General features: G+C 48.0%; 1 protein-coding gene across 1 annotated transcript in view; it reads right to left on the minus strand.

The window, feature by feature from the left end:
* Positions 1 to 23,633, minus strand: part of COL23A1 (collagen type XXIII alpha 1 chain) — a 380,991-nt gene that overhangs the window by 69,712 nt on the left and 287,646 nt on the right. The window contains exon 3 of the mRNA XM_042250383.2: positions 5,222 to 5,266. Coding sequence (XP_042106317.1) covers positions 5,222 to 5,266 — 45 coding nt within the window. The remainder of the gene's footprint in view (positions 1 to 5,221; positions 5,267 to 23,633) is intronic.

Here is a 23,633-nt window from a genome sequence, read left to right on the forward strand (position 1 = left end):
AGGGTTTTTATGTTATTGACGTTCTCTTGTACGGATGAGTCATTTCTCTCTTGCTGCTTTCAAGACTTCCTCTTTGACTTTCAGTATTTTGCTGTAATATGTCTGGGTCTGATTCTTAGATCTATAGAAAAATCTATTTATGCTTAGTATAATTTCTCAGATGGTAGGACTTATGTGTATCAATTTGCTACTTAATTTCTATATGTCTTATATCTTTTTATTTTTGCCTGCTGATGCAGCATGTGGGATCTTAATTCTTTGACAAGGGATCGAACCTGGGTCCCTTGCAGGGGGTGTGGGTTTGATCCCTGGTTGAGGAACTAAGATCCCATATGCCACACAGTGCAGTCAAAAATGAAAAAAAAAAAAAAAAGTACATTTATACTCTTTCATATTTATCTGTTATTTCACTGAAACTCTTTAATTCTGTGTGTGTGGATTTAAATTAATGTCTAATGTCCTTAAATTTTAGACTGAAGGAATCCCTTTAATATTTCTTGTAGAGCAGACTGCTAGTGATGAATTCTCTTCATTTTGCTTTCCTGGGCATGTCTTAGTTTCTCTTTCACTTTTCAAGAATAGTTTTTCTTGTTATAGAGTTCTTTGTTGACAATTTTTTTTTCCTATTACTTTGAATATGTCATACCAACTGCCTTATGACTTTTGTGGTTTCTGATAAGAAATCAGCTATTAATCTTATCAAGGATTCCGTTTCTGTGATGAGTCATTGTTCTTTCACTGCTTTCAAGATTCTTTCACGTGTGTGTGGAGAAGGCACTCTTCCTTAGACAGGATCATCTCAATTGACATATCTTCAAGTATGCTGGTTCTTCTGCCAGCCCAAATCTACTTTTGAGCCATATTAGTGAATTAATCATTTCAGAATTATACTTTACAGCTTCAGAATTTCTATTTTGTTCCTTTAAAAATACTTTCTGTCTTTTTATTGGTAATCTCCATTTGGTGGTACATAATTTTTATAGTTTCTTTTAATTATTTTGACATGATTTCATTTAGTTCTTTGAACATATTTGCAATAGCCATTATAAAATCTTTGTCTAGTAAGTTCATCTGAGCTTACTCACTGATAGTTTTAACTGCTTTTCCCCATCGTTTCCCCTTTCCACACTTTCTTATATCTTTGTGTGTCTCATAATTTTTGTTAAAAACAGTACTTCAAATAGTCTAATGTGGCCACTCTAGAAATTAGATGCTCCTCCTCCTTTCCAGAGTTTGTTGTTGTTGTTTGTTCAGGGGCTTTTCTGAGCTGAATGTGTATCCATTTTCTCTGAAATGTGTACTCTTTGTCATGGCAGTTACTGAATTCTCTGCTTAGTTTGCTTAACTGTCAGCTTAGGACAGGTCTTCTTTAATGCCTTGAACTGGTAGATCTCCCATTCTGTGCCAAGGGACTCTTTGTGTGTGTTGAGCATAATTTCAACACTCTATCAGGTTACAACTCTGCCTTTGCCTTCACTTTTTGCTTGAATGGAGCCTCAAGGTCAGTGAGAGGTGAGAGACTGGGGTTCTTTTAGGTCTTTCCCTACACAGGCATGTGTATTCTAGATCCTCAGGTATCTGTTGGAGCGTTTTAAAGCTTCTTTGGACAGTTCGTCCCCTTGATTTTCATTTAAGTTGCTGGGTCAGCTTCTTGTTGCTCCAACTGGTATTGCCACCTTAGGCAGCTGCAATGTTAAACAGTTGTTGCTGAGTGTTTCTGGCAAACACTCTTAGGATATGGTTTTTCCCAGTGAGTGAGCTCTGCATCAGTTCAAAAAAAAAAAAAAGACGAGTCATGTGTATGGGCTTTTCCAGGGAGCTGACAGTGACAGGTTTTGGAGAATGAGCACTTGAGGAGCTTCAAACTTGTTCTGCCATCTCCCGTGGCTGCTCATTTTCACAGGTATTGTGATTGTGAGGGTGTGATGCTTTTAGGGTTACCATGGGGCTGGGGAGATGAGCAAATTGAAAAGCTACAAACCTCACTGCTCTCAGCAAGGTTCAGACCTTTTTTATAAAATTAACATTTCTTAGGTTGTTACCAGACATTGATTTTCAGAATTCAGAAAAGGTCACTTTCTTCCTAGCGTTCTTGTGGCTTTTATGGAGGAGTTGATTTTCAGAGGTCCTTACTCTACCATTCTGGCAGTGCTTCTGCTGTATTTTTAGAAAGTGGACCAGGGTGGATAGAAAACCTTAACACTAAAACTGCTGGTCTAAGGCTGGCACCTGCAGAGATCTGGTGAGTGGCTCCATTTGTCTCTATAGATTCAGCACAGCCAAGCAAAATTTGTTTTCATCCTTGTCCCTTCCTGCCTCCTAACCCTTTATCCTTCATTTGCCCATCAGTCCTTCATTCTCTCTCTCTCTCCTCCCTTTCCTCCCTATTTCCTGTCAATAAGAATTTATTGGTCATCTCTTTAGTGCCTGGGGTCAAACTCCTGCTCTGAGGAGCCCATACTTTGGTGGAGAAGGACATGTTTGCAGAGCAGACCACCAGCACTTCAGGGAGTTCTGGGGTCGAGGGAGGCATCTAGGGCTGGGGGAGCCAGGAAAGACTGATCGATGCTCATGGAGAAAGGGGAAGCCAGAAGGAGAAAAAAATCCTGCTTAAGTTCCCTAGAAAGAGGATCCCAAGGATACTGCTGGGCTTCCCGAGCTGAGAAACAGGCTACTGGGGAGACGAAAAATCCGTTCTATTATGATAAACCTACAAACACACTGAAGGACCTGTGAAGTATATTCCAGGCAAAGGCTCCCACTGGGAGCTGGAGAGGCCCCATCTCCACAGGTGGGCTGGGTCAGTTCTGTCTTGCAGCAGCAGCAAGAAACCCTCTCAGCCAGATATTGTCCCACCAGGCAAACAAACACAAACTTTTCTCCCTGGGGCTCAAGAAAAGCCTGGTTTGTACAGGGGAAGGAACCAAAGCCAAGAGGTGCATGTATGTGAAACTATCTAGAAATAAACACGAGGCCCAGCCAAAGTTAATCAGAGAGGGACGTCTGCTCTGTGCCACTCACACCATTCTGTGCTGGGCAGACCACAGGCCACCGTGTGGGAAAGGGCAGTGACGGGGAGGAGGGGCTGCCCACCCCTTGCCCAGCAGCTGACCTTAGACAAGACATTTCTCCCCCTGAAGCATCAGTTTCCTTATCTACAAAATGGGGATAGTAACAAATTCTTATCTTTTGCAGAGCTCTGTGACGATCACATGAGAGGAAGGACTTGAGAGGACACAGCATGGGGTCAGGGGTCCACTGAGTCCTTGGTTTTCCCCTGACTTTCAGATCAGTTATGAACTGGAGTCATAATTCTGATGAGTTTTTGAGTAATATTATACTTTGTCCTAAAAAAAGTCACTATCTATTCCTCTTTTTCTTCCAAAAAGGACATCAGGAGCTTACAATAAAAGGCAATAAAGTCTTCTATGAGAGCAGAAATGAGAACTGAGTGATGAAGTGTGTATTTGGCAGGGAGTGGTGCAGGGGGGGTGATTACACAGAAAATCCATTATAATCAAATACAGAATAGTCTCCAGTTTCTGGAAGTCAAAGCAAACAGAGTACCATGAAAGGCATTTCCTGCCGGTGGACTCTGGGGAGCTTATCTTGTAAGGAACTAGACTGGGTAAGCATGCAGCAAATCGAGGGGACAGGAGGCCCATGCCCAGGGCCAGGAAGAAGAATCTGAGCTTCACAGAGAGCCTGCCTTGTTTCTCCCAGAGTCAGTCTGCCTGGGGTCCTCCTGATGGTGGAGCATGGTTACCACCATGGTCTCCTTATGAAGTTGCCTAGGGGCTGAGCATGCGTGCATTCATTCATTCATGGTTCTGTGCATTTCCATTCCTTGGAGGCTCCTTTGCACCAGGCTGTTAACTGCATGCTCTAGACTTATCCCCAGCCAGAAGGATTAGATAAGACTTTGGAGGAGATGCTTGAGCTAGGCCAAAAGGACAAAGTATAGTGAACTTGGGGTTATACTCCAGGTACAGGAGGAGAGATCTGGGTGGGGGAGGATATGAGCGCAGAGGAGGAGGACCCTGGATGTAGCTGGAGGTGGGGGGCATGGGAGGAGTAGTGGTGAGAACCGTGCCGATGAGGCTGTGCTGAGACAGACTGAGGCGGACAGATGGGAGGTTTGGTGTGGGAGTGGGGAGGGAGGGATCAAGGAGGATGCCCCTTGTTTGCATAGGGAAGCAGGTGGCTGGAGGACCCCTCCCTGCAATGGGGAGCTGGATGAAAGCAGGCTAGGGGATGTGCTGGGTTCAGTGGGGCCAGGTTCAATCTCTGGGTCGAGAGGGGATGACTTGGCTAGAGGAAGGAAGAGGGGCGTTATCAGCATTATGGGGGTGCCAGAGCCACAGGGGTGGGAGAGAAAGAAGGTCAAGGGCAAATCCATTTAAGAGGCAAGTGGGGTCCCATAGGAAAGGTATATGAGAAGGGGTCAGAGATGTGGGCGAAAACATAGGCTAGAGTCAGTGGGGGGCCAGGGGGAACAGCCAATGTGAGGCTCAGGAAGAGAGACAGCAATGCATTTGCGTCTGCCCGTGTGGCCACCAGGAGGTCAGTGGTAACCTTTGGCCAAAATGATGTGAATGGAGTGGCAGTGAGAAGAGACTGGAGGGGCTGGGAGGAGTGGAAGGCAAGGTGGAGGAGATGGGAGCCCAACAGGGGTGTGCAGCCTCTGAGGGAAGCTTCACGGTGAGTTGGGGGAAGGGTATGAAAGAGTGCATTTTGGGTGAAAGGAAGATGGCAGGAGGGAGGCTGGCAGCAAGGGCACGCTGGTCTGCAGCTTGTATGGCAGGAAAGTGAAACGGTCTTCTCCTGGTGGCTCTGCCAAGGGAAGGACCAGCCAAGTCTGTGGAGGGACGGGTACACAGAGAACCATCTTGTGTGGTGGAATCACCATTTATTCCCACAAAGACAGGAGGTCATTTCAGAGTGGGAGATGGGGGATTAAAATTTCTGAGGCTGATAATGAGGTTCCGGAAGTGGCCGAGGGCATAGAGGGGACTGTCACTGGAACTGTGACACTGGAATGATGTCAAGAAGGTGGCACTGGGCACTGCAGCTCTGGGGACAGTGGCTGGAAGTGGAGGGGGAGACAGAGACCTGGTCCTTGGTTATGGGCTGGTGCGGGGACTGGCACCTCCAGCCAGGTTCCAGGTCAAGGGCAGACTTCCAGGTCGAGGTTTAGGAACTAAGAAAACCTGGGACTCACCGGGATCACCTCTTCTTCCGGGCTTGCCACGCCGTCCAGGGGGGCCTAGACAGGAAAACAAGGATGGACTCTTTAAGATGGGAAGCCAGTGGGCTTGGGGACAGCCTGCCTGCTGCCAGCTGCCTCCAACTCACACGCATTGCAGCAGCCAGGGGGATAGCCTGCCCACCACCTTCCTGGCTGGGAGAGTGGAGAGGAGTGTGAAGCTCTGTCTCCTGCCCCTCCCTTACCCCTGCTCCCCTGGATCATCCTTATTGGTTGCATTCTCATCCCCCACTCATTCATTTAGTTATTCAATTATCTGTTTATTATTTCATTCACAAGTCCTTTCCCATTCAAAACTGTATACTGCCTAGAAACTCCTGAGGCAGGAGATTGCCACTGAGAAACTTCAGACTTATAAGAAAAATTAGGCTGAGGATGGCAGTTATCTTATGAAAGCCTGGACAAATGCTTTTTAATATTCACTAAAATAAAGCAGCAGAGAGAGCACACCACATAAAGACACTGTCGTGTGTACATGCTTAGTCGCTAAGTCGTGTCTGACTCTTTGCAACCCCATGGACTGTAGCCCACCAGGCTTCTCTGTCCATGGGATTCTCCAGGCAAGAATACTGGAGTGGGTTGCCATGCCTTCCTCCAGGTCTTCTTCCCAACCCAGGGATCAAACCCAGGTCTTCCGCATTGCAGGCGATTCTTTACCCTCTGATGCCCTTCTCCAAAAGACACTATCATGGCATCTCAGATGCTTAAACCCAGTGATAACAGGCTCTGTCCTCTCCACCTACCTCCTTCCTCTGTTCACTAAACACTTTGGCACCTCCCTCCCCTTCCCCACAGCTCTAGGGAGACACATACAGTTTGTGATTTATTGCTCATAATGTGCACACTGAGGCACGTGCTTTTTGCTATCCAGTCTCATTCACATGGTTTTGCACTTTCCGAATCTGATGTAGACCATCCTGCCTTCGCCTTCTGCCCCGGGGCCTATATCAGCCCCCAAGACCAGAGTGACCGAGATGCTGAAGAGGGAGAGGGCTCTGGGTACCGGCACAGGCGGCAGAGCTCAGAGAACAGCTCACCTGGCCTTGGAGTGGAGGGCGGAGCTCATGCCTCCTTGCCTTCCCCTCCCTGGCTGTCTTTTCACTCCCCGTTAGTCTAACTACCTCTGGTTCTTTCTCCTGTTTTCTCAGGTGCTGGAGAAGGTGTGCAGAAAAGAAGTCACAGGCATTAGACTATAATTTATACCTCTCTTCATCCTGCCCCTCCCTCAGTGTGCTCCCAGCTCTGGGCTGGGCCCGGAGGCAACTGAGGAACAGCCTGTGTCATAAGCACTGTTCTTTCCTGTAAAAGTCAACTTTAAGGGGATTTCCCTGATGTTCCAGTGGTTAGGACTTTGCTTTCCAATGCAGGGGTTTTAGGTTTGATCCCTGGTGGGGGAGCTAAGATCCCACATGCCTCAGAGCCAAAAAACTAAAACAGAAAACAGAACCAATATTGTAACAAATTCAATAAACTTTAGAAATGGTCCACATTAAAAAAAAATACTTAAAAAAAAAAAGCCAACTTTAAACCCCCTCGAAAATTCCTGGAACAATCGCAGAGCAGAGGCAGAGACTAGCCATGAACCAGGTCTGTGGCAGGATGGCTCACTGAGAAATTAGTGCGCCTGTGTGTTTCCCTTTATTGTTCTCTTCATTTTTAAGCAGGTAGTCATCCCCACTTGTGGGCCTCCTGGGTAGCTCAAATGGTAAAGAGTCTGCCTGCAACGCGGGAGGCCTGGGTTTGATCCCTGCGTAAGGAAGATCCCCTGGAGAAGGGCATGGCAACCCACTCCAGTATTCTTGCCTGGAGAATCCCATGGACAGAGAAGCCTGGTGAGCTACAGTCCATGGGATCGCAGAGTCAGACATGTCCAAGCGCCTATCACACACACACACACTACCATTTGTGCCCCTGAAATGGGGGTCTGGGACAGAGCAGAAAAGCAGAGGCAGCCCCAGGTCAATGGTGCTTCCGACTTTTGTTAGGGGGAGCGTCCTGGATGGGGAGGATGGAGGGCTTCTGAGGAAGAGAGAGACTCCTGTAGCGGGGAGGAGGCCCCTCAGTTACACATTAGACTCTGAGACCTTTGCAAACCCCATGGGTGAGTTAAGAATGAATTTCATGCCAGCCTTATGGACTGGGGGGCTTGAGCTTAGGAGGTTAAACAAACGTTAAAAAGTGAGAAACCTGCTATTTCTTGCACTACTGAGTTTGTAGTTAAAAATGTTTTTATTGTGTTTCCAAACATAAAATTCACTGTCTCAACCTTCTTTATGTGTATAGTATAGTAGTGCTAATTAAACACACACTGTCATGCAACAAATTTCTAGAACTTTTCAGCTTCCAAAACTGAAATTCTGTATCTACTGAACAACTCCCATTCTGCCCTTCTCTCCGGCCCCTGGAAACTGCCATTCTGCTTTGCGTTTCTAAGAGTTTAACGATTTCAGGTATCTCAGACACATGGAATCATGCAGTATTTGTCTTTTTGTAATTGGCTTTTTTCATTTAGCATAACGTCCTCAAGGTTCATCCATATCTCAACATATGATAAGACTTCATTTCCTTAAAAAAACTTTATATATATATATAAAATAAATATATATATTTAAATTAATTCCCTGGTGGCTCAATGGTAAAGAATCTGTCTGCAATGCGGGAGATCTGGGTTTGATCCCTGGGTCAGGAAGATCCCCTGGAGAAGGGAATGGCAACCCACTCCAGTATTCTTGCCTAGAGAATCCCATGGACAGAGGAGCCTGGTGGGCTACAGTTCGTAGGATCACAAAGAGTCAGCCACTGCCAACACTTGAATAATCTTTGCCTGTGCTCAGTCTTCGTTGTGTTGCCGGGATTTCTCCAGCTGTGGGGAGTGGAGGCTGCTCTCCAGCTGTGGGGCGTGGGCTTCCCACTGCGGTGGCACCTCTTGCTGCAGAGCATGGGCTCCAGAGTGTGGGCTTAGCAGGTGTGGTGCACAGGCTTAGTTACTCTGTGGCGTGTGGGATCTTCCTGGAACAGGATTGAATACGTGTCCCCTGTATTGGCAGACGGAGTCTTCTCCACTGTACCACCAGGGAAGTCCTTCTTCTTTAAGGCTGAATAATGGTTGGTATAGTCAAAGCTATGGTTTTTCCAGTAGTCATGTACGGATGTGAGAGCTGGACAATAAAGAAGGCTGAGTGCCGAAGAATTGATTCTTTTGAACTGTGGTGTTGGAGAAGACTCTTGAGTGTCCCTTGGACAGCAAGGAGATCAAACCAGTCAGTCCTAAAGGAAGTCAACCCTGGGTATTCTTTGGAAGGACTAATGCTGAAGCTGAAGCCCCAGTACTTTGGCCACCTGATGTGAAGAGCCGACTCACTGGAAAAGTCCCTGATGCTGGGAAATACTGAGGGCAGGAGGTGAAGGGGCCACAGAGGATGAGATGGTTGGATGACATCTTCAACTCAATGGAGATGAATCTGAGCAAACTCCGGGAAATAGTGAAGGGCAGGGAAGCCTGGCGTGTGCAGTCCACGGGGTCGCCAAGAGTCGGACAGGACTGAGCGACTGAACAATAGTCCATTGTGTGTGTCTGCCACATTTTCTTCATCCATCCATCTTTTTTTTTTTTTTCGCTGTTCGGGGTCTTCACTGTGGTACATGGGCTCTCTAATTGTGGTGTGTAGGCTCGGTTGCCCCATGGGCATATGGGATCTTAGATCCCTGACCACAGATTGAACCCTCATCCCCTGCATTAGAAGGTGGATTTTTAAATACTAGACCACCAGGGAAGTCCTATCTTCACCCATTCATCTTATTAGTTGATGGACACTTGGGTTTCTTCTACCTCTTGTGAACAATGCTGCAATAACATGGGTGTGCAAGTATCTCTTCAGGATCCTTTTTCAATTGTTTGGGAAACATACTCACAAGTAGAATTGTTGGATCATATGGTAATTCTATTTTTAATTTTTTGAGGAAATGCTATTTTGTTCTCTATAGTGGCTACATTATTTTATATCCCCACCAACAGTGTATGTGTGTTTTGTTATTTCTCCACATCCTTGCCAACACTTGTTACTTTCTGTCTTTTTTTTTTTCCATAGTGGCCATCCTAATGGGTATGAGGTGATATCTTGTGGTTTTGACTTGCATTTCTCTAATAATTAGTGATGTTGTATACCTGTTAGCTATTTATATATCTTCTTTGAAGAAATGTCTATTCAGATCTTTTGCCCAGTTTTAAGTTGAATTGTTCTTTTGTTGCTGAGCTGTAGGGGTTTTCTATTTATTTATTTTTAGTTGAAGGATAATTGCTTTAAAATGTTGCGTTTGGCTCTGCCATACATCAGCATGAATTGGCCATAGGTATACATATGTTCCCTCCCTCTTGAACCTTCCTCCCACCTCCCACCCTATCCCACCCCAGTAGATTGTCACAGAGCACTGGACTGAGTTCCCTGCATCATACAGCAAATTTCCACTGGCTATTAATTTTACATATGGTAACATGTATGTTTCAATGCTACTCTCAATTTTCTCCACCCTCTCCTTCTCCCATTGTGTCCATAAGTCTGTTCTCTATGTCTCAGTCTCTATTGCTGTTTTAGAGTTCTTTATATATTCTGGATATTATCCCATTTTTAGGTACAGAGTTTGCAAGTATTTTCTTCCATTCTGTAGGTTGCCTTCTGTCTCTGTTGATAATTTGCTTTGCTGTGCAGAAGTTTCTTTAAAATTTTACTTACTTATTTAATTTTATTTTTGGCTGAACTGGCTTTTTGTGGCTGTGCCTGGGCTTTCTCCAGCTGTGGCGAGCAGGGGCCGCCCTGCAATTGTGGCACATGGACTTCTCATGGTGGTGGCGTCTCTTCCTGCAGACCATGGGCTCTAGAGTGTGGGTTCAGTAGCCGAGATGCATGCGTTTAGTTGTCCCTTGGCGTGTGGAATCTTCCTTGAACCCATATCCTCTGCATTGTCAGGCGAATTCTTAACCACTGGACTGCCAGGGAAGTCCCAGAAGTTTCTAAGTTTGATGTAGCCCAATTTGTTTATTTTTAACTACTTGACCATTAAGTTAACTTTTAACCTTTTGAGCTAATTTTTATACGTAGTATAAGGTAAGGGCCCAACTTCATTCTTTTGCATGTGGATATCCAATTTGTCTCTATAGCATTTGTTGAAGAGATTATCTTTTCCCCATTGTGTAGCCTTGGCGCCTTTGTTTAAAACCATCTGACCGTATAAATGATGCGCCCCTGAGTTTCTTTTTTTTAAATAAATATTTACTTATTTGTTTATTTTTGGCTACGCTGGGTCATAATTGATGTGCATGGACTTTCTCTAGTTGCAATGAGTGGGGGCGACTACTGTTAAATAAATTATTGTTAAATAAATATTTAACAGTATTTAAAATATTTTGAACAGTATTTTAAATAAAATACTGTTTATTTAAAAATAAACAAATTGGGCTACATCAAACTTGGAAACTTCTGGGACTTCCCTGGCGGTCCAGTGGTTAAGAATTCACCTGATAATGCAGGGGACATGGGTTCAATCCCTGGTCTAGGAAGATTCCACACGCCAAGGGACAACTAAACCCATGTACCACAGCTACTGAACCCACACTCTAGAGCCCATGGTCTGCAGGAAGAGACGCCACCACAGTGAGAAGAGGCTCTAGGTATACAGGCTTTAGTGGTTGCCGCTCTTGGACTCTGGAGCATGGGACTCTAAGTAGTTGTGGTATATGGGCTTAGTTGCCTCAAGGCCTATGGAATCTCCCCAGACTAGGGATTGAACCTGCGTCCTCTGCACTGGCAGACAGATTCTTTAACCACTGGACCATCAGGGAAGTTCCACCCCTGAGTTTGGAGAGCAGAGATCCATGCCAGTTACACAGCCCTTGAGGCCCTCGAGTTTTCCTGATACCAGACAGAGACCTAGAGTTTCATGCTGGAATGGCTCAGGACTGTATTCACTGGCCAGGCTAAGATTCTGGCACCCCCATAACTGGCAACATCTCCTCACGGCAGTGTAAACAGTGTAACCAGCCTCCAGGTCCATGATCTCAGCCAAGGCCTGAAACACCGCATTGCACGTCCAACCGCCTCCAACACCTACATGTGGGTGTCTCACCACTACCTCAGACCCCTCATGGCTAAACATACATCCTGCTCTCCTCGCAGCTCCTCTGTGGGGCTGACGGTGCCTGGGAACTTTGTGAGGCTGGTCGGTGTTTGGATCCTCTGCGCTGGAGGGTGAGTGAGGCTGTGGGAACAGGAACTCCACTGGCACCCTGGGGTCTTGCTCCCCTGGCTCTACAAGGGAGGAGGCCCAGCAAACTGACCCCTGGTTTCTCTGCTCTCACCAGGCTAGAGAAGGCCTGTGATTGGCCCCACAAGGCTGCTCGCTGTCCTGGGCCTCAGACTGAGGTGTGCGGCATGGCAGGAAAGGGCCCCAAGAGTGGGAGAGTAAGCCACGCTCTTCCTGGATCTGAAAGCTAAAGCAGCACCATGGTTTTCTGATGGTCATCATGGGGTATGACTGTAAAAATTATCTGTCTGGGTAACTCGAGCCAGATGAAGAAGACATTTGTTGTTGCTGAGGGAGCTGAACTAATGGATTTTTCTGGGTGGTTCTTCTGGGTGGCACAGTTAGGCAGAAGGCCCAGTAAGGAGGATGCTCAGTGGGTAGGCAGCTGTCCAGGCATGGTGGGGTGCCCCTGCTTCCCAGGGCCTTTGAGGGAAGCTCCCAGCAGGCCTAGAGTGGGCGAGGAGCCTGGGTACTGAGGAGTGCACATGGTCTGTGGGGCTGTAGGCCTGACAGGCTGGACAGGACTCCCAACTGAAATGGCCTAAGTGAAGGAGACTGAGGCTGCTGCTTGTGAACCCTCTGCAGCCAGCCCAAATCAGATCCCGGCAGCCTCTGTGTGAACAGCTCACCAATAGACAGCTGGTTGACCCTCTCTTCTGAAATTCATACTCAAACATTCAACTGCCTCCAGGATAATTCTATTGAAAGCCAACATGTCCAAAGCCAAAATCATCTCCCAGTTCTCCACGTGCTCCCTGACAGGGTTCTCTTCTCACCTAAGTGTAGGGATCACCAGTATCCATGGAGCCAAGCCAAAAATCACATGGAAGCTATCTGTAGCATCCTCCTTTCCCCATACCTGAGACCTCTTCCTCATTGGCATCAGGCAAAGGCTGCCCCCGCACCTAGCCTCTACCATCTCCCCTTCCTGCCATGCCTTGCTTGTTCTCCTCCTAACAGAAGATAGCCCACTGCAGCCTGCAGTCTGCATCGTGTGCAGCCTAAGTTCCCTCCTATTTCTTGGCATTTTCTTTAAACGACTGTCAAATCCAAAGAGATCCAGGGCTTAGAAGAGATGCAAGACGACCTAATTTGATGCCCAGGGATGTTGAGATGAGGGACACTTTTTCCTCCTCCTTTCTTCCCACAGCAGGAGATGCAGGTGGTGAGGCCTGCCATGCTTGATAAATAGAGGCCCTGGGAGTGGGGAGTGCCGGAGCTGAGCCTCATGCTGACTACTAGTCTCCCCGTCTGCTTCTTTTGCAAATAGAGAGGCCTTGCACACAAGAAGCTTGCATGGTGAAACCTGCAGTTGTGGGGGCGGTGGTGGAGTGGAGCGGCAGGAAGCACGGCCCTTCATGAACTTCTGGATTGTCAGGTGCTGAGGGCTGGTCAGGGGCAGAAGCCCTGGTTCAGCATCTACTAGGCACCACTCCAGCTACTTATCTAGCAAACATAAACTTGGAACCCTTTGTGCTCCGGGTCTCCTGTGGCTCATCCAAGGAGCTCAACCATTCCCTGCTCATCCCTCTTGTATGCTTGTACAGAGGGGAACTCTGAGGCTAAACGAGGCTAAAAGACTTGCCTGCCTAAGGCCACAGGGGCTTCCCAAGTGGTGCTAGTGGTAAAGAATGACCTGCCAATGCAGGAGATGTAAGAGACATGAGTTCGATCCCTGGGTCAGGAAGATACTCTTGAGGAGAGCATGACAACCCACTCCAGCATTCTTGCCTATCCCATGGACAGAAAAGCCTGATGGGCTATAGGCCATGGGGTCACAAAGAACTGGACACGACTGAAGTGACTTGGCACATATGCCTGCATACAAGGCCACACAGCTGGTGCTCTGGGGAGCCCTTCACCATCAGTTTGTGATCCCTAAGGTGTAAGGGCAGTTGTGCCAGATATGTCAACCCCCTAGGCAGGCAGCCTTGACAACGGAAGGGGCGGTCAGCAGGGCAGATGGGCCACCCCCCTGGCATCTAAATCTGGGCCAGGCCTATAGTATGTTGCCTGGGCTCCCAGGGATAGCTGGGCCAGCTGATTGCAGCTCAGATGTTCTCCAAACAAGCAAAACCAGGCTTTTGGCCCAGTAGTGTTGCCCAGAGTTTTCCACCTGTTGGTTTTCCTCTGCTCCTTCCTTTCCACAGTAGGACAACGTTTCCCACTGCTGGCGCAGACTCAGACACTCAGGCTGCCCTGGAAGGCACCTGGGAGTCTCTCTTGATCAACTTGTTGATGTACAGATGGAGACAATAAGGTCTTGCCCAAGGACGCTGCTGTGAGAACAGTCCCAGCTGGACAGTCTCCAGGTGATGAAGACCAGCTCGGTCTGTCCTCACCTCTGTGTGACCCACACAGCTCTGGATCAGGGGCTGGTGGTCGTGGGGACCCTGGTGTTTCACAGTGGGTGCCGCTGTGGTGGCGTCTGCAAAGCTTCTTTCCAGAGGCTTTGAGCAACAGACACCCACAGGTGACACTGGTGCAGAAAGGGATAAAACATGACAGACAAGAAGCTGTTTAACCTCTCTGTGCTTTGGGTTCCCAATCGACAAGGATAAAAGTTTAGGGGTGATGGCAACCACGTCTACCTTGCAGGACTATTTAACAGATGAGTTGACAGCAGACACACCAGCATGGGGGCACAAAAGAGGGACCTATTTGGGATTGAAAGAAATAACGCAGGGGCCTCTGGAGCATTAGCATCTGGGCATTTGATGTACCTGGATTACATGCTTCCCAAGGTGCGTGAAGCCTGAGACAGGGTAGCTATACTTCAGTTTAGCTCAAGTATGGGGTAGTGGGCAGGGTCTGAGTTCAGGTTCAGGCTGGCTGAATCCTCAATTACACCCTGACCTTGAGCCCACAAGAGCAGGGCCAGTCTGGAGCCTTACCACGTACCTGACTAGTGTGTCTGCGGACCTGGGGATCAGGATGCGTGGGTAGAATGGTCTGGGAAGGAGATTTCTGAAACAAATCCTGAAGTTTCAGGCGTAGCATGGGCTAGAGAGGGCTCTGCTTGTGACAACCATCTGCATATTAAGTAACTCCAGGGAGGCCAATGGTTTTCTCAAGCACCCTTTGAGACCAGACAAAGTGGAATCATTTCTAACCGATAAAAATCTGATCTCTGGTTGGGCTGGAGAACTCGTGTCACTGACCACTTCAAAGGGGGCCTGAACCCTGACAGGCTCCAGGAAGGCCTGAGCAGTGAAGCCCTGCTGGTCTCCCTCAATCTTTCTGGGCAGCTCCCTCCTCTGAGCACGCCTCCTCCAGCAATGCCTGCCTTACTCCTGTCCTCTCACAACCCTGGGGCCAACACTCTCCCTCTCTCGCTTCCCCTGGATCCAACGGTTACTCAGCCACCCTCCCTCAGCCAGCCCCCACTCCTTCCATCTGCAAGTCCCTAAGGGTAGGAGCTGTTGTGCAACTTATCTAATTGAATCTATATTCAGTTTTGAAAAACGCTTTAAACCCTCTCCACTCTTCCTTCTATAAAGACTGGGAAAACTGAGGCTCAGAGAAATCAAGAAAGTTTCCCAGCTGCAACAGCAAAAGGTGGAAGCAACTAAAATGCCCAACAATGGGTGAACAAATAAACAAAATTTATTGCAATATATATGTGCAATGGGATTTTATTCAGTCTTAAAAAGGAACGAAATTCCTGCACATGCTGCACCATGGATGGGCTTTGATGACCCTATACTGAAGGAAATAAACCAATCACGAAAGGAAAAATACTGTATGATTCCACTTCTGTGAGTTATCTGGAGTAGTCAAATTCATAGAGACAGAAAGAACGGTGGTTGCCAGGGGCTGGAGGGGGTGGTTGAGGAGAATGGGGAATTAGTGTATAATGGGGACAGAGTTTTGGTTTGGAAGATGAAAAAAGTTCTGTAGATGGATGGTGGGGATGGTTGCCCAATGATGTGAATGTACCTTATACCATTGAATTATATACTTAAAAATGGTAATTTTAAGTTATGTGTATTTTACCACAATTAAAAACAAAAGAAAAATGCTCCCTGGGTTCTCAGCCACCAAGGGCCAGAGTGAAATGTGAACTCAGGTCAGCCTCGTGGAGACCATGGTAATGCTGTTAGCAGCACAGCTATCATGAGGCCACTGAGCATCTGCTGAGCCTGGAACTGTGTGGTCATAGGGGACAGTGGTGTTGTCCCCCAGGGTACACAGCAAGGAGGTGGCAGGTCTGTGTGACTCCAGGGCCTGTCCTCCAAACTCCTCAGCTACTGTGATTAAGGCTGTCCCCAAATGTGTCCACATCCACCGAGGTCTTCAGACCTGGTCCTCTGGCTTTGGAGGCTCCTTTATCTGACCTTCTTCCCAGGACTCCAGGAAGAGAGTGGTTCTGAATCCCCTCGACATTCAGCTTGGCGTTCCCTAAGATTGCCCAGGGCCCCAGGGCCATTGTGGGGGTGTACCTTGAGCATGGAAGGCAGGGGGAATTCCTGGATTTGAGCTTCCATGACCACATCATTAAAACATCTCCCCAGATCATTTTGTTTTACAAGTTTCAGACCAACCTCGGAGCTGGAAAATTCCACCATGCTCATTTCCAGCCTGGCCTCACAGGGCCCTCTGTCCTTCGGAGGATGGAGGCAGTGTATCCTGTGAATGCCTCTGGGAGGGCCTGGGGGACACTGCACTTGGTGGGGGACACTGACCCTGGGATAGGCTGGTTAGCTGGCAGGCTGCTTGGGTTCTAGAGGTAATGCTGTCCTCCAGGAATTAAAATCACAGTATCTTGCTCGGCAAGTACAGCTCACTTCAAAGACGTTTAGGTCCTGCAGACTCTTCCTCCACCATCCACCACACTTGTAAGCCCAACGGCTTGTTGTAAGGTCCTGAAGCAGTTTGGAGAAGCAATGCCACAGGCTGCTGGGGTTGTAAGGCAAATGTTTGTTTGGAACTACGATGGTTGTCCAGGTGAATGAAGACCCCTACTGCCCCAGTGATCAGACCTAACATCATGCCAAAGGAACAGAGGCCACCTTGGGGTAGGGGGCTGGGCCAGGGCTGGTGGATGGCCCCAAACTCACATTCCCTAAGGGCCTCAGACATGAATGCTGATGCTTCCTTCAAAAGGAGTGGACAGTTCTGGACAGACACAGCAGCCCCTCTAACTCTGTTCAAGAAAAACTAGAGACAGGTGGTACCATTTACTGAACGTTTACACATGGCACTAACCTCGATTCCATGGTACTAACTCATATTCTTCACATCTAACCTTGGAGAAAAGCTACTATTATGATCTGTATTTCATAGACGGAGAAACTGAGGCACAGAGAGATTAACTGAGCTCTGAGGTTAGACAGCTGGTGTGGGTGGGGCCGAGCATTGAGATCCTGAGCCCTGGCATCCCAACCCTGCCACTGGCCTCTTACAGAAGATGCTTGTGGAAGGTGGGCAGGTAGAATGGGTCACAATTTTTATACCCAGTTCTTGGCATTTGTTATTATTATTTTAAAAAAATATACTGTGAACCACACAAAATGGAAGGGGCCCAGAGGTGGTTCTTAGAAGTCTGTGAGTTAAATACTGAAATAAAAGACCACATGCTGCCAACACTGGAGCAGACTCTGGCCTGCTTTTGGCATGCCCATCAGAAATATCTATTGTTTCCAGGCTGGTTTCTCTCCCAAGTCAGGAGCAACTTTAATAAGGCATTTTGCTTTTTATTTTTTCTCTCTTTTTAAAAAATTTAAATTGGAGGAGAATTACTTTACCATGTGGTGCTGGTTTCTGCCATACATCATAATAAGGCATTTTAAATGGGATCAAGGAGTCCAGACCCGTAACTTACGCTGGCAGCACACCAGACCCAAGAGCCAGCTCCTGAGGGTCCCCAGGGTCCCAGTGGGAGGGCACTCAGAAGACGGGGTGCAGCAGGCCTGGGGGCAGTGGGGCGGCTGACACATGCTGAGCCGATGCAGGCTATATGCTGGGTGCTTTTACTGTCTCTTTGATTCTGTTGGCAACTCTGAGATGTGTACATAATGGGTTTGCTCACAGCAAAGAAACCGAGGCCCAAGATGAGGTGACCTGTTCAAGTCAGGGCTGGTCAGGAGCCAGGAGCTGGACCAGAGCTCTTGTTGGCACTAGCACGACACTCCTAAGTGTCTCCTTCTTGGGAAAATGGACCATGTATAGGCACCAGAGCTAAAAAAAGGGACTGCCTCTCCCAGAGGACCTGGAGAGAAGCAGAATGCAAGTGGAGGGGATGAGGTGTTAGTGCATGATTTCTGGGTCAGAGAAACAGGGCTCATGGAAGGGCTTTCAGGAAAGGGCCTCTGTGCCTTAGAGTGGAGATTTCAAGGCACTATTTGAAGGGGTTCTTTTAGGTGACAGATGGGTAAGTCACAACCCTTGGCTCAGGCAGCTGAAGGGAGGGCTGAGTAAACTTGCATGAAGAGTGAGAAGCCCCTCAGAGGGACAGAGAGAGACAATGGCCCATCTTTTCTCTTGGGCTCAAGGCCATGAGTACATCTCCAGGACTGGAGAGGCCCTGATTGGCCAGTTGGCTTGGACTGGAAGGGCTAAGTGGGAAGTTCCAGGAAAGGGAGAAGGACTTTCTTGAGCTCCCCAAGGGTGAAGGTAGAGTCAGATTAACCTGAACGTGGAAAGAGCTGGTGCCCAGGCTAAGAAAGGCATGCAAAGAAACTGTGGCTCCTGACTGCTGGTTCCTGTGCAGGCGGCAAGTGTATCCAAGGCATCGGCTATGAGGGGTCGGTGCTGGGTGGTCAGCGGTGAGTGGGAGAGCCTAGCGCAGGTCTCTGGGGCTCAGTCAGACCCAGATCTGTGCTAGTGAGAACTGGCTTCTTCCCAAAGCCTATCATCTCCTGGGATTCTGTTTTCATTTGGAAGACAGACTCCAGAGAAGCATCACAGAAACCAGCACACCCCAAAGACACCAAATTCCTCAGTTCTCCATTCACCCCAAAGCCTTAATCGCTGACACATGGGCCAATGTATCCCCTCAAACTTAATGAAGGCCAGGATTTATTGCTTTCAGAGAATGAAAAGCTTTTGTTTTTTTTTTTTTTTAACTTAAAAGCCATCCATGTGAGCTTTGATTTCCAAGAGAATTCCTCCTAACCTATGTGTTAAAAGTCCAGTCAGAAAGTTCTAGAAAAGAGCAAGTGAGGCCTTCAGAGTACGGCCAACATGCTGTGGTCATGGACTTAGGAAGTGATCCACAGGGAAAAGCTGGCTACTCAGCTTGTTCCACTCTGCTCCGAGGTAATTTGACTCTGCAGGCCTTGGACCTAGGCCTCCCACTCCTGGGGACAGGAGAACAGAGCTCTCCTGAGGGAAGGGCATGCCAGCCCCCAGCAAGGCCTGGGGTGCTTTAACGTCCACATCCAGGAAGTGAGGGCAGCAAGTGAGCAATCGAGTGACCAGTCATCCCAGTGTGCTCAGGACTAAGAAGTTTTCTGGGCTTTCAGTTTTAAAAGAGGGACAGTCCCAGGCAAACCAGATGGTTGGTCACTTCAGCGGGCAGCCTGTGAGGAGGCCCTCTACACAGTCCCATCTCCCACCGTCTCCCTTCATTCCACACCTACACCTCCTGCCACGCTGTCTTGCTTCTGCTCAAGCCAGCCAGGCCTCGTCTTTTCTCAAGGCCTGTTTTTCCTGGTCACCATCTCTGGCATGTATTTTTGTTTTATTTTCTTACAGTCACTTACCTCTACCTGGCTTATTTATTTCATTTCTTTTTTAGTCTCAAGGGATGGGGAGGTTGGAACCAAGTTCTGAGTTTATAATACCCAAGGGACACCAGTTCTGGGTTCATAAACCACCAGCCATTATTTCCACCACCACCACCACCACCAGGATTACTGCAGTGTACACTCAGAATTTACTGTGTCCTGGGTACTGTTCTGAGCTCTGTCATGTCAATCCTCCTGTAATTTTCATAGCTACACTACGGATGTGAGAGTTGGACTATAAAGAAACCTGAGCACCAAAGAATCGATGCTTTTGAACTGTGGTGTTGGAGAAGACTCCTGAGAGTCCCTTGGACTGCAAGGAGATCCAACCAGTCCATTCTAAAGGAGATCAGTCCTGGGTGTTCTTTGGAAGGACTGATGCTGAAGCTGAAACTCCAATACTTTGGCCACCTGACGCTAAAACTGACTCATTTGAAAACACCCTGACGCTGGGAAAGATTGAAGGTGGAAGGAGAAGGGGTCAACAGAGGATGAGATGGTTGGATGGTATCACTGACTCAATGGACATGAGTTTGAGTAAGCTCTGGGAGTTGGTGATGGACAGGGAAGCCTGGCGTGCTGCAGTCCATGGGGTCACAAAGAGTCAGACACAACTGAGTGACTGAACTGAACTGAACCCTAAACCTCATTCTACTGAGGAGAAAACTGGACCCAGAGAGGACAAGTCACTGGCTTGAAGTCACTATCAGTGGCAAGGTCAGGACTTGACCAGGTGGTCTGGTGCCAGAGATCATGCTCTGAGCCACAGGCTATTCTGTTTCTGGATTAGATGAGGTGGGGCAGAAGCCCCTTATGAGTCCTAGTGGAAGCTGGTGGAATGGCCTAAATCAAAGTTCTTACCCCCACCCCAATTCTCTATCTGAATTCCCAGTCTCTGTGAGCAGCATTACCATTTACCCAGGAGCCCTCAGGAATGTGGGTGGATCCCACTCACACTTCCTGAGGAGCTGACCAGGTCTTGGCCTTGTCCTGGCATTTTAAGTGTGTTACTGTGAACCGCACAACAGCTCCATGTGGTGGGGGCTATTATGCCAATTTTATAGCAAAGATGAAAGAACATGCACCAGATGACAAGAGTCAGAAGAGAAAGAACCAGAGTCTGCCCCTCTCTGTTCCTACCGGGTCTGGTGCCAGCATCTCTCCCTGGGTCAGTGGTCACAGCCTCGTCCCTGGCTTCCTTGTTTGCTTTCCTTCTCTGTCCCACAGTCAGTACAGCCCTTCTAAACCACAAACCTGATCATGGCGCTTCCTTTAAAGCCTTTCACAGGCTCCCCTCTGACCTTGGGCCACAGTCTGAGCTCCTTGGCCAAGGCCCTTCCAGGTTGAGCCAGACTCTGGCCTGCGCTGCCTATCTCCTATTTGTCCTCCATATATTACTCCTGGCCCAGAACACATCAAGGCCCCTGAGCTGTATGTCCTTTCTCAAGTACTGGCCAGAATAATTCCTATTCGTCCTTCAAGACCCAGCTGAGACATGGACCCTTCCCTGGGAAGCCTTCCTGGCTACCACTCTTGGGCCAGGGATATTTACTTGCTTCCGTACTTAGTGCACTGGGATGAAGCTGTCTGCCCAGCTCTCTCTCTGTCTGTCTGCTAGAACTGTGAGCCTCACAAAGTGGAGGCCGCATTCAATTTGCCTTGGTCCTCCGAGAGCCTGGCCCTGGCTCAGGTCAAATCCAGTTAAACTGGACTAAGATGGATGGTCACCAGCAGCCAGGCAAAAATGCTCTGGACTCTCAGGTGTCCATCAGCAGCTTGTCTCAGAGTCTTTGTGTTCTTTGCTGGGGGTTGGAAAAGGAAAAGATGTAAATTTGTCTTTTTAATTATTGAGCACTTGTGCTTGACCCATTCTGCCCACTGGGGTAGGAAGATGTCCAGTGATGAACCAAGGGCCCCCTGCCATGATCTTTTAGCTAGGGCTGTTGGAAATCACTTGGGGCAGATTTAGCTCTAGTAAACTGCTCTTAACCACTCCCTGGGGAGATCCTTGAGCCCCCAGATAATTAGCTGCATGTGTGTGGGAGACAGGCCTGTTTTTCCCCCAAAGATTTATGAGAAGGGGGAGTATTCTCATTGACCTCCCTTTCAGGAAAGGCCTCTTTCTGGAACACTTGCTGAGTATTCCATCAGCAGTACAGCACATATGCTTGCAGTAAGCCTGCTTGACATCATCACCCCCGGCATATGTTTCTTGTCTCATATGCATTTTAGCACTCGCTTTGGTGACTGTATGTATTTCTGAGGGTCCCTAAACATAGCTCCGAATGAAGCACTTATAATTCATCCTTCATGAAAGCCACCACTGGTCTTTCTAAACATACTTGGAAGTGGATTCAAAGTTTATTTAGAGAAAAAAAAATTTTTAGTAGACAGAAAGAGAGTGTTTGTGAATTCTTTCTCCTAACCCCTCCCCTTTGAGACCCTGGGAACGACTCCTTTGGCTCACAGACACTGACACCTTCAGAGGAGAATGTGAACCTGTGAACGTGTGAAGGCCATCTCTTTGCCCAGGCATTTCTCTAGTTCCTCCTCAGTTTATTGACCTGCTATGCTGTTTCTCCCTCCATCCCAATTTCCCTTTCTTTCCTTCTAGTCATGTGCTCATCCATATATCCTGCTGTAGAAAAACTACTCACTACATAGTTCTGAATGAATGAAAGATGTTATTCATCTAGACAATCAAATATCCACCTAAATATTTGTTCCACTATCCATCCAGCTGTTAAATTATTAATCTCTGTTTATTCTTCCTTTTGATCACCCATCCACCCATCCATCCATTCAACCATCCGTCTGTCTGTCTTGCCATCCATCCAACATTAACCCACTCTGTGCCAGGCTCTGGGGATACTCAAATAAATACATCTGGTTCTGTTCTTAAGCAGCTCACAAGTTTCTGGGGTATGATATGCAAACAGTCAATTACAGCACAGCGTGGGAAGTGATCTTAGATGCGAAGGTGCTGTGGGGGGTCTGGGGAAGGGGTGTGGATGCCTGGGATCCAGTTCAGTACAGAAGGGGAGATAGAGCCATCCACAGGTAGAAAACATGCCCATCTTCCCCATCTCCTAGAACGAATGGGGTGGCAACTTGGGGTGAATGGAATCAAGAGTCTCCCAAAGCCATTCCACTTCTGCCTTGCAGACATTTCCTGTCAGAAATACACTTCTTGATGGGGCCCACTCAGATGCATTCTCTAGTGATCCTGCATTCCCATTCTGCAGAGGACAAACTGGGGCTCAGGAGGAGGGGTAGGCAGAAAGAATCGGCAGAACCTTCATATCAGAGTCTGAGGATGGGTGGCCAGCCCATGCAGCCTGCTGCAGCCATTGGCCAGTGGTTAGCCCTCAGAACAGCACCAAACTCTGGCTTATCTACTCCCACTTGAAAGCTTCCAGAGTGCTTGGGACTTGGGCCCAGTTGCTTGGGATCCGGGCTCTCTCTGTACCCCATTGTCCCAGAGCTAACTAGAAACTCCTGGCAGATAAGTTGTGGTCCCTCTCTGGGAAGCAGAGTGCTCAAAGGACCCCTCAAACCCTGATATTTCAGCACCTCCCTTCTCCTGGCCCCATGCCAAGGGCCGAGAACAAGGATCTTGCTTGCAGAGCAGGGGCCATGCCTCTCAAACTCTAGGCTCTGGCCAAGCCTTAGACTCTGGAACCTGCAGAGAATGGCCATGGTGCAACAAGCATTTTGGGTGCTGGACTGCCCAACATTGCCTGGCCTGGGTGAGGATGGCTGGGTGTTCCCTCCACCGGGTAAGGCAGTCCCTCTGCTCTCTCTGGCTGAGTGTTTCCCCTTCATCACAGGGTCATCTTCCATGCCTCCCTTGTCCCTATACCCCAATTCAGTTATAAGCCCTGCCCATGGTCTCTGTAATCCCTGTCAAACGGGCCCTCTCAGCCTCACTGCTCTCAACCATCTACAGTAGCCTCCTCATGGGCCTCCCTTTCCCCAGGCTTGTTTCTCCTATGCAATGTCTTCCCTGATTCCCCCATCCAAGGCACCTTTCTAAATCTAGCCATGTCATTCTTCCTTAAGAGAACATCAAAGCCCATGGCCACTTCCTTAACACGGAAGTAGGATCATTAAAAGATTTATGTGTTCAAATTCTGCTCTGTCACATACTATCCAGAGAGCTCAGGCAACTCTGGGCCTCAGTTTTCCCATATATAAAATGGGCATATTAATACCTTTCTCACAAAGCAGTTTTTGTTAGAATTATGGCTGCAATATAAAGTAAAGCTTTTTCCCAAAACAATGCCTCAGAAAGGAAGGAGTCATTTTATACTCAAGTCTTTAGAGAAGCTTTTCATTTC

Source organism: Ovis aries, chromosome 5 (assembly GCF_016772045.2).
Source record: "Ovis aries strain OAR_USU_Benz2616 breed Rambouillet chromosome 5, ARS-UI_Ramb_v3.0, whole genome shotgun sequence".
NCBI lineage: Eukaryota > Metazoa > Chordata > Mammalia > Artiodactyla > Bovidae > Ovis > Ovis aries.